The sequence below is a fragment of the Orcinus orca genome, chromosome 11, assembly GCF_937001465.1.
Source record: "Orcinus orca chromosome 11, mOrcOrc1.1, whole genome shotgun sequence".
Taxonomy (NCBI): Eukaryota; Metazoa; Chordata; class Mammalia; order Artiodactyla; family Delphinidae; genus Orcinus; species Orcinus orca.
The window spans coordinates 13,032,733-13,046,265 of record NC_064569.1 but is presented as its reverse complement, the minus strand read 5'-3'; the positions used below and the strand labels follow the sequence as shown (position 1 = coordinate 13,046,265).

At 40.4% G+C, this 13,533-nt stretch overlaps 2 protein-coding genes across 2 annotated transcripts in view; one reads left to right on the top strand and one right to left on the bottom strand.

Annotated features, from left to right (window-relative positions):
• Positions 1-2,188: 2,188 nt before the first annotated feature.
• Positions 2,189-13,533, bottom strand: part of DERA (deoxyribose-phosphate aldolase) — a 363,055-nt gene continuing 351,710 nt past the window's right edge. The window contains exons 18-20 of the transcript XR_007470387.1: positions 12,334-12,492; positions 11,422-11,478; positions 2,189-2,598 (exon numbers count right to left, since the gene is read on the bottom strand). The gene's annotated coding sequence lies outside the window, so the exon portion shown is untranslated. The remainder of the gene's footprint in view (positions 2,599-11,421; positions 11,479-12,333; positions 12,493-13,533) is intronic.
• The window catches only part of SLC15A5 (solute carrier family 15 member 5), an 82,058-nt gene continuing 70,811 nt past the window's right edge, over positions 2,287-13,533 (top strand). The window contains 2 exon segments of the mRNA XM_004281107.3: positions 2,287-2,647; positions 12,256-12,478. Of these exon segments, the coding sequence (XP_004281155.2) occupies positions 2,287-2,647; positions 12,256-12,478 (584 nt within the window).

Here is a 13,533-nt window from a genome sequence, read left to right as displayed (position 1 = left end):
TGCTGATCCCCTTGGCCAGGAGAAAGCCCCACCGAGATCTCAAGTATAGATGGATGTCATTCCCCAAAGGTAGGATGGCTACAGGCTGGGGTTTGCCCTAGACAATCCCAGTGTGTATCTGTTTTTTAGGAATAACTATAAGTAGCATCACTTTCACTCACAAACGTGTCCAAGTTTCGATAATAAATTGCATGATCACTCTATAAAAAGGAAAAACAGGGCATTGTTACCAAAGGGGGGAGAAGTGATGCTGAGTGGATGAAAATAGCCGCCATTACGAGACTCTTAGAAGAGGTCAACACAAAGTGTTTTGCACCCAATCTCTCAGGTTAAAGATAAGAATTAGCATCAAAAGCTTTTATCAGTCTTTTGCTTTCGACTCCAACATGAAAATAACATTCCTATACTCACCCCCTATGTTTTGAATTATTATGACTTTGACCCAATAATTCCATTCCCTTGTCTTCCTATGTCCTTGCTGCTAAACCCCTAACTGTTAAAATGTTCCCTTTTATGGCTGCTTTTTTTTTTTAATTTTAGTATATATATTTTTATAATATTGTGTTTCAGGTGTACAGCAAAGTTATTCAGTTATACATATGTATTTTTACAGATTCTTTTCTATTATAGGTTATTACAAGTTATTGAATATAGCTGTGCTATACAGTAAAACCTTGTTGTTTATTTTATATATAGTAGTGTGTATCTGTTAGTCCTAAGCTCCTAATTTATCCCTTTGGTAAATTTATCTCTTATTTCCCCTTTGGTAACCATAAGTTTGTTCCTATGTGAGTGTATTTCTGTTTTGTGAATAAATTCATTTGTATTATTTTTTTAGATTCCACATATAAGTGATATCATACAATTGTCTTTCTCTGACTTGGGCAGAAGATCTAAATAGACATTTTCCCAAAGAAGACATACAGATAGCCAAAACACACATGAAAAGATGTTCAACACTGCTAATTATTAGAGAACTGCAAATCAAAACTACAATGAGCTATCACCTCACACTGGTCAGAATGACCATCACCAAAAAGTCTACAAATATTAAATGCTGGAGAGGGTATGAGGAAAAGGAACTGCTACACTGTTGTAGCAGTTGGTGGGAATGAAAATTGGTGCAGCCACTATGGAAAACAATATGGGTTCCTTAAAAAAGTAAAATAGAGTTACCATATGATCCAGCAACCCCACTCCTTGGTGTATGTTCAGAAATGACAAAAACCCTATTTGAAAAGATACCTGCATCCCAATGTTCATGGAAGCACTATTTACAATAGACAAGACACGGAAGCAACCTAAGTGTCCATCGACAGATGAATGGATAAAGAAGATGTGCTATATATAATATATACACAATGGAAATTAGTCAGTCATAAAAAAGAATGAATTATCATACGGCTGCTTTTTCAGCTTAATTTGTGCTCTTCTGCTTTCCGAAACAGAATGTTAACATCCATTCACCCAGCTGAAGGGTCAGGGTGATACCTGATCCAATATTCCCCAAAGCATGTGTAGGATAGTTGCTGTACCCCTGTTGCTGAGTAATAATGAGTCAAATAGTGCCTTTCACTCTGATTTCCTCCGAGAGGCTGTTCTACAAGCCTGGGGTCAACTTAAAGGAAGACGGGTTTTGTTTAATATTTTCTCTTTTCATTAGTGCACTTAAATTACTTTCTTGCAAACTCTGCTTGTTACCTAAATGTACTAGCACTTCTGTTACCTAATTAGCTTTCTTATCAGAATTCCAACCAAAAATAACAAGAAATGTAATAATGATAAGATATCCTGCCCCCTCAAAACAGATTTCCTTTCGCGCTTTATCTCTTGGTACTGTTCTGGCTTGTTTAATTAAAGTATCAGAAATTATTAGACTCAAATTATTTCTTGATCTAGTGCTCAAATTCTCCTGAAAAACTGCTTCTTCTGCCTCCGTATTTAAACTTTATCAGTGTGAGGCAGATGAGTTTCCACACGTATTCAACTGGATTCATGTAATTCAATATAAATTTGCAGGAAGAGCCTAATTTAGCCTCTAAGTAATTAGACGAACAAATCAGATTTGGCTACACTGAGCTACCATGGTTTAAATACTCATGTCTCTTTTCTTGTGCTCTTCAATCAGCAAAATGAACAACACTAATGTGCAAAAAAAACGTATGAAACTTAGCGTGGAGTTGTGAAATTCAAAGCAAAGATCTTATTTATTTTTTCATTAGAGGAGTGGGGGAAAAATCACCAAGTTCAAACCACTAGCATAAGTAGTCTTCAAGGAGGGTAGTCATGTCTGTTGCAGGCTTTAAAAACACCGATGAGAAAGTACCCTTAAATCACAGAATTGAGAAGAAGAAAACTATAAGACATATTGGTTATTTGTCTTCATCATACTCTGTGAAAAAATTTCAAGTTGGAATCTGTTTGCTTCTGGTGGAGCTGTGTGAGAGGTTCACTTTCTTTGAAGTCGTCTGCAATATGATCCCCTTTTGCACCGTCAAGCTTGGCTATCACAATTACCAAGCCGCCATTTTGAACTTGTGTTTTATTGGAACGTCAATCCTTACCCCGGTGTTTGCAGGATGGCTTGCTGATGTATGTCTAGGAAGAAACAAACTGGTACAGGTTTGCTTATTTCTGCATTTTCTAGGTGAGTGTCCACTTCTGACTGGATTGTTTTACAACTTATTTTAGTGGATTTTTATTAGAACGTTTGATTTATGCTATACCCACTTTGTTTTAGCATAAGATGTAATAAATGAGCTAAGAATGTTGCTTCAATTTAGTTTATTCTCTGTATTATTTGAGGGATACTACTAAGTGTGTGTGTGTGTGTGTGTGTGTGTTAGAGGATGCTTTGATACTTTTATCATTGCACTGATTATATTTTATAATAATTATCTCTTTAAATGTCTGTTTTCTATACTCTGCAGAATTCCCTCCTTTCCCCCCTTCCTACCACAAGCCAAAATTTGTGACAAATTCTATGTGAAATATGAAGTTCATTTGCTTCACAACTAAAGTGAAGTGTGCTAAAAAGTTGTTTTGAAGTACATGTAGAAACGTTTTCATCAAAAGGTGGTCTTTTAATTAGTCATATAATAATTAAGATTGCACTTGAAGACATGATTTCCATATTATGAAGTATGGCTACATGCTAAAAAATGAATGAATTTAACGCTACACTGTGCTTCTTTACATAACAAAAAAGAAATAGATCTACAAAAGTTTGGGAGTGACGTGATTGCAAGCAATGTTGGGGAAATATCAAATTTGTCTGATATGAAATAGAGATCAAGTTGATGAACAGTCTAGAAATTTAGGCTGGGAAGTTCAGGTTGCTCTTCTAGACAAGAAGGAGTTACTGAAGATATGAACACATTTGTGAAATGCTTCAATAAACAGGACTGACAATCACAGTGAGAGGTTAGAGAGAGAACAGAAAATCTCAGGATGTTGGTCTAGGTGATGGAGAAGTGTCAATCCAGGAAAGAACATAAAACCATAAAAACTCATCAACTATGTAAGGTCACAAATATGATGGAAATTAACTCCAAGTTCTGAGCTGAGGAACTTAGGTAGGCAGTTCATCAAAACTGACCAGTGCAGCAGAAATGCAGTTTTGGGGGACGGGGGAGGTGAATGAGGAAGTGATGGGTATCAGCTACTCAACCTACACACAATTCCAATCAGATGGTAAAGTACCATTCACTGAATCGATCAGAGCGTGATTCAAACTTGTAAGCTTCTTCATTGTTTCAGTTCCATGAAATAAAAACTAAGTCACTGCATGGCAAATATTTGTTCACCATTCCATAAGTGTTTCTCATTGACTACTCTGTGCTAGACATTGTTCCAGGATCTGGAACCCAACAGAGAAGAAAGCAGTCTCTTTTCTTATGAAGTTGACTTTCTGATGTGGGGAGAGGGAAAATCAAGTAATAAATAGCTATTATGTTGGGTGGTAATGTGTGATGATGAAAAAAAAGCTGGGGAAGGGGACAGGATGGACTAGAGAGTGACAAGGTGGCTCTTCTGTGTCAGGGAATGTTTTCTGATGAGGAGACATTGAAGCATGATTTACTCTTCTTCACTTGGTAACAGGTCATGTCAGTGGCATTAGGTAACTTCTTGTTTAACATGGTGATTCCCATCAGTCTAAATTCCTGTGTAAGTCATCAGACTAGGACTGAAGTCCCAACTTAGAATTTGGCAAAGAGAAGGCAAGTCAATTCCACGACCATTCAGTTTCCTACTCGAAGTTGTTTCCTGGTGTCCCCCACTCATGGATGTCATAAAATTCCAACCAGTCACTAAGTATCAGAGGTTCCATCAAAAATGTGTCTTCTGTCTGTATTGCTACAACCTTAGCTCAAAAATGCAGCCTTCATCTTCTTGACCATTACAGTGGCCTGCTTACTGGCTGTCAGTCATCAGTGTGACCCCAATGCTGTTTCTACCAAAAAACACTGACTTCCTAAAAGAATAAATCTATACATTGGCTCTATTATCTAAAATGTAAAAGCCAATTTAGTTTATAAGAACCTTTAGAACCTGTCCCAAATTTACCTCTCCAAACTTCTGTCTCAGTACACGACCCCAATCAGGCGGAACTTCTCCTCACGGGCTTCCCTACTTTTCTAATGTTACATCTGCTCTTTTCTCTGCCTGAAATTGTCATTTTCCTTTACCTTTCCATCCCATATCCGAGACATGAAAACTCCTGGCCCTTCCTTCAAGATTCATGTAGTGGGAGGCTTCCGGGAAGATGGCGGAAGAGTAAGACGCGGAGATCACCTTCCCCCCCACAGATACACCAGAAATACATCTACACGTGGAACTACTCCTACAGAACACCTACTGAACGCTGGCAGAAGACCTCAGACCTCCCAAAACGCAAGAAACCCCCCACGTACCTGGGTAGGGCAAAAGAAAAAAGAAAAAACAGAGACAAAAGGATAGGGACGGGACCTGCACCAGCGGGAGGGAGCTGTGAAGGAGGAAAGATTTCCACACACTAGGAAGCCCCTTCGCGGGCGGAGACTGCGGGTGGCGGAGGGGGAAAGATTCGGAGCCGCGGAGGACAGCACAGCAACAGGGGTGCGGAGGGCAAAGCGGAGAGATTCCCGCACAGAGAATCAGGGCCGACCGGCACTCACCACCCCGAGAGGCTTGTCTGCTCACCCGCTGGGGCGGGCGGGGCTGGGAGCTGAGGCTCGGGCTTCGGTCGGATCCCAGGGAGAGGCCTGGGGTTGGCGGTGTGAACACAGCCTGCAGGGGATTAGTGCGCCACGGCTGGCCTGGAGGGAGTCCGGGGAAAAGTCTGGAGCTGCCGAAGAGGCAAGACACTTTTTCTTCCCTTTTTGTTTCCTGGTGCGCGAGGAGAGGAGATTAAGAACGCTGCTTAAAGGAGCTCCAGAGACGGCCGCGAGCCGCGGCTAAAAGCGCGGACCCCAGAGACGGGCATGAGACGCTAAGGCCGCTGCTGCCGCCACCAAGAAGCCTGTGTGCGAGCACAGGTCACTCTCCACAACCCCCTTCTGGGGAGCCTGTGCAGCCCGCCACTGCCAGGGTCCCGGGATCCAGGGTCAACTCCCCTGGAGAACGCACAGCGCGCCTCAGGCTGGTGCAACGTCTCGCAGGCCTCTGCCGCCGCAGGCTCGCCCCGCCCTCCGTGCTCCTCCCTCCCCCCGGCCTGATTGAGCCAGAGCCCCCAAAGCAGCTGCGCCTTTAACCCCGTCCTGTCTGAGCGAAGAACAGACGCCCTCCGGCGACCTACACGCAGAGGCGGAGCCAAATCCAAAGCTGAACCCCGGGAGCTGTGAGAACAAAGAAGAGAAAGGGAAATCTCTCCCAGCAGCTTCAGGAGCAGCGGATTAAAGCGCCACAATCAACTTGATGTACCCTGCATCTGTGGAATACATGAATAGACAACGAATCATCCCAAATTAAGGAGGTGGACTTGAGAACAAGATTTATTATTTTTTCCCCTTTTCCTCTTTTTGTGAGTGTGTATGTGTATGCTTCTGTGTGTGATTTTTGTCTGTATAGCTTTGCTTCTACCATTTGTCCTAGGGTTCTATCCGTCCGTTTTTTAAATTTTTTTCTCTTAATAATTATTTTTTTATTTTAATAACTTTATTATATTTTATATTACTTTATTTTACTTTTCTCCTTTCTTTTTTTCCTTCCTTCCCTCCTTCCTTCCTCCCTCCTTCCTTCCTTCCTTCCTTCCTTCCTTCCTTTCTTTCTTTCTTTCTTTCTTTCTCCTTCTACTAATTCATTCTTTCTACTTTTTCTCTCTTTTATTCTGAGCCGTGTAGATGAAAGGCTCTTGGTGCAGCAGCCAGGAGTCAGTGCTGTGCCTCTGAGGAGGGAGAGCCAACTTCAGGACACTGGTCCACAAGAGACCTCCCAGCTCCACATAATATCAAATGGTGAAAATCTCCCAGAGATCTCCATCTCAACACCAGCACCCAGCTTCACTCAATGACCAGCAAGCTACAGCGCTGGACATCCTATGCCAAACAACTAGCAAGACAGGAACACAACCCCACCCATTGGCAGAGAGGCTGCCTAAAATCATAACAAGTCCACAGACACCCCAAAACACACCACCAGACGTGGACCTGCCCACCAGAAAGACAAGATCCAGCCTCATCCACCAGAACACAGGCACTAGTCCCCTCCACCAGGAAGCCTACACAACCCACTGAACCAACCTTAGCCACTGGGGACAGACACCAAAAACAACAGGAACTACGAACCTGCAGCCTGCAAAAAGGAGACCCCAAACACAGTAAGATAAGCAAAATGAGAAGACAGAAAAACAGCAGATGAAGGAGCAAGATAAAAACCCACCAGACCTAACAAATGAAGAGGAAATAGGCAGTCTACCTGAAAAAGAATTCAGAATAATGATAGTAAAGATGATCCAAAATCTTGGAAATAGAACAGACAAAATGCAAGAAATATTTCACAAGGACCTAGAAGAACTAAAGATGAAACAAACAACGATGAACAACACAATAAATGAAATTAAAAGTACTCTAGATGGGATCAATAGCAGAGTAGCTGAGGCAGAAGAACGGATAAGTGACCTGGAAGATAAAATAGTGGAAATAACTACTGCAGAGCAGAATAAAGAAAAAAGAATGAAATGCCAATAAAATGGACAGCCTGGAAGAAATGGACAAATTCTTAGAAATGCACAACCTGCCAAGACTGAATCAGGAAGAAATAGAAAATATGAACAGACCAATCACAAGCACTGAAATTGAAACTGTGATTAAAAATCTTCCAACAAACAAAAGCCCAGGACCACATGGCTTCACAGGCGAATTCTATCAAACATTTAGAGAAGAGTTAACACCTATCCTTCTCAAACTCTTCCAAAATATAGCAGAGGGAGGAACACTCCCAAACTAATTCTACGAGGCCACCATCACCCTGATACCAAAACCAGACAAGGATGTCACAAAGAAAGAAAACTACAGGCCAATATCACTGATGAACATAGATGCAAAAATCCTCAACAAAATACTAGCAAGCAGAATCCAACAGCACATTAAATGGATCATACACCATGACCAAGTGGGGTTTATTCCAGGAATGCAAGGATTCTTCAATATATGCAAATCAATCAATGTGATACACCATATTAACAAATTGAAGGAGAAAAACCATATGATCATCTCATTAGATGCAGAGAAAGCTTTCAACAAAATTCAACACCCATTTATGATAAAAACCCTGTAGAAAGTAGGCATAGAGGGAACTTTCCTTCAACATAATAAAGGCCATATATGACAAACCCACAGCCAACATTGTCCTCAATGGTGAAAAACTGAAAGCATTTCCACTAAGATAAGGAAAAACACAAGGTTGCCCACTGTCACCACTCTTATTCAACATAGTTTTGGAAGTTTTAGCCACAGCAATCAGAGAAGAAAAGGAAGTAAAAGGTATCCAAATCGGAAAAGAAGTAAAGCTGTCACTGTTTGCAGATGACATGATCCTATACATAGAGAATCCTAAAGATGCTACCAGAAAACTACTAGAGCTAATCAATGAATTTGGTAAATTAGCAGGATACAAAATTAATGCACAGAAATCTCTTGCATTCCTATACACTAATGATGAAAAATATGAAAGAGAAATTAAGGAAACACTCCCATTTACCATGGCGACAAAAAGAATAAAATACCTAAGAAGAAACCTACCTAAGGAGACAAAAGACCTGTATGTAGAAAACTATGACACTGATGAAAGAAATTAAAGATGATACAAATAGATGGAGAGATATACCATGTTCTTGGATTGGAAGAATCAACATTGTGAAAATGACTCTACTACCCAAAGCAATCTACAGATTCAATGCAATCCCTATCAAACTACCACTGGCATTTTTCACAGAACTAGAACAAAAACTTTCACAATTTGTATGGAAACACAAAAGACCCTGAATAGCCAAAGCAATCTTGAGAATGAAAAACGGAGCTGGAGGAATCAGGCTCCTTGACTTCAGACTATACTACAAAGCTACAGTAATCAAGACAGTGTGGTACTGGCACAAAAACAGAAAGATAGATCAATGGAACAGGATAGAAAGCCCAGAGATAAACCCACGCACATATGGTCACCTTATCTTTGATAAAGGAGGCAGGAATGTACAGTGGAGAAAGGACAGCCTCTTCAATAAGTGGTGCTGGGAAAACTGGACAGGTACATATAAAAGTATGAGATTAGATCACTCCCTAACACCATACACAAAAATAAGCTCAAAATGGATTAAAGACCTAAATGTAAGCCCAGAAACTATCAAACTCTTAGAGGAAAACACAGGCAGAACACTCTATGACATAAATCACAGCAAGATCCTTTTTGACCCACCTTGTAGAGAAATGGAAATAAAAATAAACAAATGGGACCTAATGAAACTTCAAAGCTTTTGCACAGCAAAGGAAACCATAAACAAGACCAAAAGACAACCCTCAGAATGGGAGAAAATATTTGCAAATGAAGCAACTGACAAAGGATTAATCTCCAAAATTTATAAGCAGCTCATGCAGCTCAATAACAAAAAACCAAGCAACCCAATCCAAAAATGGGCAGAAGATCTAAACAGACATTTCTCCAAAGAAGATATACAGACTGCCAACAAACACATGAAAGAATGCTCAACATCATTAATCATTAGAGAAATGCAAATCAAAACCACAATGAGGTATCATCTCACACCAGTCAGAATGGCCATCATCAAAAAATCTAGAAACAATAAATGCTGGAGAGGGTGTGGAGAAAAGGGAACCCTCTTGCACTGCTGGTGGGAATGTAAATTGATACAGCCACTGTGGAGAACAGTATGGAGGTTCCTTAAAAAACTACAAATAGAACTACCATATGACCCAGCAATCCCACTACTGGGCATATACCCTGAGAAAACCATAATTCAAAAAGAGTCATGTACCAAAATGTTCATTGCAGCTCTATTTACAATAGCCCAGAGATGGAAACAACCTAAGTGCCCATCATCGGATGAATGGATAAAGAAGATGTGGCCTATATATACAATGGAATATTACTCAGCCATAAAAAGAAACGAAATTGAGCTATTTGTAATGAGGTGGATAGACCTAGAGTCTGTCATACAGAGTGAAGTAAGTCAGAAAGAGAAATACAAATACCGTATGCTAACACATATATATGGAATTTAAGGAAAAAAATGTCATGAAGAACCTAGGGGTAAGACAGGAATAAAGACACAGACCTACTAGAGAATGGACTTGTGGATATGGGGAGGGGGAAGGGTAAGCTGTGACAAAGCGAGAGAGAGGCATGGACATATATACACTACCAAACATAAGGTAGATAGCTAGTGGGAAGCAGCCGCATAGCACAGGGAGATCAGCTCGGTGCTTTGCGACCACCTAGAGGGGTGGGATAGGGAGGGTGGGAGGGAGGGAGACCCAAGAGGGAAGAGATATGGGGATATATGTATACATACAGCTGATTCACTTTGTTATAAAGCAGAAACTAACACACCATTGGAAAGCAGTTATACTCCAATAAAGATGTTAAAAAAAAAAAAAAAGATTCACGTAGTGTTCGTTGCTAGCTCCTCTGTGCTCAGCCACGCTCTGATCATACCCAAGTGATTGCATTTGCCCCATTATAATTGTCCACCTGCATGTGTGCCTTCTCCGATGGATGCATTCGCTCCTGATGGGAGGAACCAACAGACCCCCACCACCTAGCAAGAGATATGACACATCATGGTGCTTTATACAGAGCTACCAAGTACAGGTGTGCGGACTGTGCACTGCACAATAGCACACATCAACAAGGAATCTTTTTATCTTATATGTCAATGACTTGTATTTTTATTACATCAATTTTAAAGTAGATAGAAATAAAGTTTTTACCTACTGCAATCAGTGTATTATGACATTTTTCAAAAGATGGAAGTAAAGTGCCTTTCAAATTTACACAAAGTTACCACTAAAAGAATTTGTCTTTAAATAGATGGCTGCTGCAAGAAGCAGTTCTCTGTCCATCCTCTTTGGATAACCTTAGCCTAGCCAGGCCTCACGTGACACTTCCAGAGATAAAGACTGAGTGGCAGAGAGAGAGAGGGAGAAGTTAGCTGCACATCTGGCTCACCTTAACAGGAAACATTTCAAACTCAGTAAAGGGCCCACCCTCATGGTAAATCAATCTGTTACCAAACAACTATTAAGGGCATGCATTCTTCACATTGCAAAAGCCACTGTATGGGAGATGGAAACATTAGGCCCAGTTTTTGCCTTTAATACCCTTATAGTCTAATTGAGAAAACTAACCACATAAAATGACTATATAAAAATTTATACCAAAAAAGTGTGAATGCCAAGTTAATAAAACGGAGTTGAAAACTAACATGGAGAAGCCATTTTTCCCTAATCAAATTGACCCCCCCCCAAAAAAATTGATCTGATCATGTGATAACAGGAATTTCAAGAAGAGGGAGATCACAACTGGGTTACTCCGTAACATTGGGTCACTTAGCCTCAACAAACCTGTTTCTTTTTTTTTCTTTTTTTTTGAAAAATCAGAATTAAAAAAAAAAAATCTGTCCTCTGTCATCACAAAGTTTTTCCAAGATCAAACAATGTAGTACACAAAGATGTTTTGCAAACTATAAATAGCTTAGCAAAAGTATGGAATTGAGTGGTAATTATTAGACAAGGAAAGTCTTCAAGTTTGATCCCTGCAAGACGGAAGTGAGAAGGCAGCTTAATCTTCTTTTTGTTGGTTTGTTTTTGGGTTTGATTGAAGTCTGGTTGATTTACAATGTCGTGTTAGTTTCAGGTGTACAGCAAAGTGATTTCAACCTTCCTTTGTCATTCTCTCCTCCCTCCTTCCCACCTGTACTGCATTACTCACCTCACACCCATCCCCAGCCTTCTCACCTATGTGTGTGGCAAAGGAGGCTCCACGCCACTACAGGAGAAATGAGAGAAATAAAAGGGATTTAAAAGGAAAAAGCGAAGTAGAAAAGGAAAAGAGAGGCTATGTTCTCCTCTAACTACAATAACGTTCTTCTTAAAACGTTTTCTTTAACAGGCTTCTGAGATGTCTGAGATCATCGCGGTTTTTCTCACTCTGTTGATTAACAACAAATAACCCTTGTGAACGGTGGTTTTTCTCTGGGGGTGGGACTGCAAACATCTTTAGTGTCTCACATCAGGTATTTCTGAATTGTTTTAACTTTGTTAAAATGGACACGATTTGCTTGTATGTCCTCTGAGAGATAGTTCAAGTCTGAGGGGAAAAAACTAGGACTTTGGATTCATTAAAAACATATACTGGGCTTCCCTGGTGGCGCAGTGGTTAAGAGTCCGCCTGCCGATGCAGGGGACACGGGTTCGTGCCCCGGTCCGGGAAGATCCCACATGCCGCGGAGTGGCTGGGCCCGTGAGCCATGGCCGCTGAGCCTGCGCGTCCGGAGCCTGTGCTTTGCAACGGGAGAGGCCACAACCGTGAGAGGCCCACGTACAGCAAAAAAAAAAAAAAAAAAAAAAAAAAAAAAAACATATACTGAGGGAAATATTTACATTTAGGAAAATCGTATTACCTCCAGAATTGCCATGATTAATATTTTAATAAGACAATTGCATAACGAGGCAACGTTCAGAGGAAAAACCTTATTTCTGATGTGGTTTGGTGAGTCAGTGGTCTATACACATTTATTCCCTTTTTTTTTTTCTCTATCTATAGGCTCTGCTTTGTTATCTGTGGCTGCTTTTCCCTTGGAGGGTTTCTACATGGGCACTCACCATATGATTGACAACATACCAAAAAAGGAACAGACCAGGCTGTTTCACGTAGCACTGGTGGCCATCTGCCTCGGCACAGGAGGAATAAGGACCATTGTCTGTCCACTGGGCGCTTACAGCCTTCAGGAGTATGGATCCCAGAAACAAGTGTCCTTTTTTAACTGGTAAGCAGCACTGGCTAGGAGAGAAACAGGCATTCTCGGGAACAGACATTCCTCCCCCTTTGGGCATTTCTCATTGCTTGCTCTCTGGTCCCGTTTTGATGATGGTTGTTCAGCCTTTGTCATTGATTGGGCTGGGTGACAATGGGACAATACCTTTGACAATGATTCAGCCAGTATTCTGGGAGCCTATGAGTCAGGTATAGGCCAACACAGTTTACCAGCACCTTCTTGATGCTGATGACTTGATCCTTCAAGTAAACAAGTGTGAGATGGCATGTCATAGTGAATAGAATGTGGCTTTGGAAACAAACAGGCCTTGGTGGAAATCTCAATTCTACTTCACACAGCTGCCTGACCTTGGTCAAGTCATTTCTTCTTTGAGTTTAACCATTTCTGAAGGGTTATAATAATACCTCTTCCTGGGTTTTATTAGAGGTAATAATATGTGTATTACTGGCAGAGAATGTGGCACATAGTGGTAATCAATAAACAGTAGCTATTATTAGTTATGTCTACATTGTAATAGACTAACACGGCAGAGATTATAAATTCAGAAAGATGAAAAGGATGGAAGAAGTATTTTACAATTCGTTAAAACACCAACCAGCATCTCTATTTAACATCCACTTCACCCCCAGCACCTGAAAGAATTTGTATTCCGTGGAAATCAAACTACATTTCTATACAGCTTTGTCTCTCTTAGTGAGTTCTTATACAGTTTTATGTGTTTTCAAGGAACCAATTTTTATTATCAAATGCAAAGTCAAGGAGAAATTGAGATTTTGATCTCAAGATAGAGTATTTCAGCATTTAGTAGAGAACTCTGTGGTTCTTATTGGCATTCACCAGTTGATGTCAAATATATTGGAGATATATTGTCTTTTGCTTCCTCTTCTCTGTGAAATGGGTTAGTATCATTTTTCTAAAATATTCTGCCATTCCATCAAAGTTAGCAATGGATAAAAGCAATGCACAGACAGCATCAGACAAAATGTTTAAAGAAAATTCATATTAAAAGCATTAAATGAAAAAAATTCAGAATAAATATTATCTAG